This window comes from Protobothrops mucrosquamatus, unplaced genomic scaffold, assembly GCF_001527695.2.
Source record: "Protobothrops mucrosquamatus isolate PMUCROS unplaced genomic scaffold, P.Mucros_1.0 scaffold5608, whole genome shotgun sequence".
NCBI classification, from domain to species: Eukaryota; Metazoa; Chordata; class Lepidosauria; order Squamata; family Viperidae; genus Protobothrops; species Protobothrops mucrosquamatus.
Window position 1 is genome coordinate 1 of NW_015391463.1, and position 2,200 is coordinate 2,200.

General features: G+C 36.8%; 1 protein-coding gene across 1 annotated transcript in view; it reads right to left on the minus strand.

Annotated features, from left to right (window-relative positions):
• Nucleotides 1-250: 250 nt before the first annotated feature.
• The window catches only part of LOC107299857 (protein bicaudal D homolog 2-like), a gene marked incomplete at both ends in the record, with an annotated part of 23,125 nt that continues 21,175 nt past the window's right edge, over nucleotides 251-2,200 (minus strand). The window contains one exon of the mRNA XM_015829198.1: nucleotides 251-403. Within this exon, the coding sequence (XP_015684684.1) occupies nucleotides 251-403 (153 nt within the window). The remainder of the gene's footprint in view (nucleotides 404-2,200) is intronic.

The following is a 2,200-nucleotide window of genomic DNA, read 5'->3' on the forward strand; positions in this document are numbered from 1 at the left end:
TAGGATGTGTTCTACTATCTAGAGAGAGCTTTGGGATGAAAAAGGCAGGGACTTGCCAGCTGCTAGTTTCCAGCTTCTTCCCTAAAAGAGGCTGGTGGACACCAAGGGAAGTATCTGGCAGTGCAATAGTATCTGGGCACACTCATTATTTACCACTTTCCTCACAAAGCTATGAAATTTTGAGGCATTGGACACGTTACATGCTTCCCTCACACACAACCAAGCAAGAAAATAACTTGACAATACTCACTTGGTTCTGTTTCAGAATAGACACTTGTTTCTGAAGGCAGATGTTCTCTTCCTCAAGTTCAGTGTAATCTTGTAGCAAGCGAGATTCTCGGAATTTATACTCTTTGATGTCATCTCGTAAGCGACCTCTCTGGATCTCAACATTTTGATTAATCTGTAAGACATGTTCTAGCATTAAATATTTTTTTGTCTTTTCTATGAGAGTACATGATCTAAAACCTGTGGTCTTGTAGAGAACCAGACACGATAAGGTAATAATATTATTATTTTAAACTTTTTAAAATATATATGTATGTCCTACCTTTCAGGGTAACATTCCTCCGAGAAGATTATAAATTACAATAAAATAAAATAACTGGGAAATAGGAAATAAACATTCAATAAATGTTATTTAGAAGTAAAGTCCTTTCTAGGAATGTTATGGTATGATGGGAAAATCCAGCTGGCTAGGTGCTTCTGTTAACTGTTGCATTCCTTCCTTCCTCTCCTACTACTGAGAGATACTTTCATGGCTAAATAATCCTATACCTTTCAGGCAATATATTCTTTGCAATGTTAATTTTTTTTCCACACTCCTATTTACATAAAAATTGGGAAGTGCCTATATGCCAGTCTTCCCAGGTAGATTACACAGGAAATACTACTGGATGAGCTAATTCTACTTTATTGTAAGGCTACATTAACAGAATCTTGCAAGTCTGAAAATACAAATCTCCTGCAATCTCTTTTACAACCTGAGAAGCAAGGGAGGGTCCCATTTGAGCCTCTTGCTCTGCCCACTCTCTAGCTGCAGGCTATGCTCTCTCTTATCTAACCATTTCCTAGGCAACATCTATTCATCCGTCTCCCAAGATCTTTCGCATTACACTGCGTATACTATTTCCTAGCTTAATATTTCTGAGCATTATTGTAGAACTATATGGGATTGTTACTATTGTACAAGCCACCCTTCTGCAAAGTTTCCCTACCCAATCAATGCTGCAGCTGCATTGACAGGGGATATTCCCAGAATGATCATACTGATAGATTTTAATTGCTTCCACTGGGCAGAAGATGGCTCAGGAATTCATTGCGTCTCTGGCAGCCCTGGACCTGACCCAGTTATTTATGTCCCTAACTCCCAACAGGTGAAACCTGATTTCTGTTTCAGGATAATGATGATGTGATCTGGAGTTGGAACATACTATTAATCCCTTATCATGGTCACAGATAACTTTTGTTTGCCTTTCAGTTATTTGCAGATGCTCAGGAAGGAAAGACCTACAGTTCTATCAAGGATATAGTTGCTATATGGAATTCAGGAAAATAACAATCCTGGGGCAGTTTATACTTATTTTGCAATTTGTTAGTAAAACAGCCATATAAATTGTATTAGACAGAGAAGAAAGGAAGGGAGATATCAGGAAAAACCCTTGATTCCCAACTTGAGTCTTGGGAATGCTGGCAGGCACCCTGAGCCATGGATTATTCAACAAGTTTCTCAATCTTAGCAACTTCAAACTGTGTGCATACTAGGCATGCTGGCTGGGAATTCTGGATACAAGTCCACACACAGCTTAAAATTGCTGAGGTTGAGAAACACTGAAGTAGATAATTTAGATCCATCATTCAGATGAGTCTTCAATATACAAATAAGGGAGGAGTAATAAAAATAATTGATTAAAATAACAATAATGTTCCCTGCCTTTTCAAGGATGCTTAGTCACTTTTATTGTCTCTCTTTTATTTCAAATAAGAAGCAGAAGCAGCATCGTAACTGTAATTAGTTTTATTTATTCTAAATTAAGCAACCAAATCAGGCCTACGGTGGAATTATCCTTTCCACAGGTAATAAACACACCCATTTTTCCAACCTGAAAAGATTTGTAGACATACATAAAATAAAAAATAATTTTCTTTTTTTTTTTTTTCCCAAAAATTTTTTTTTATTGTTTTCAACATAAAAAAAAAA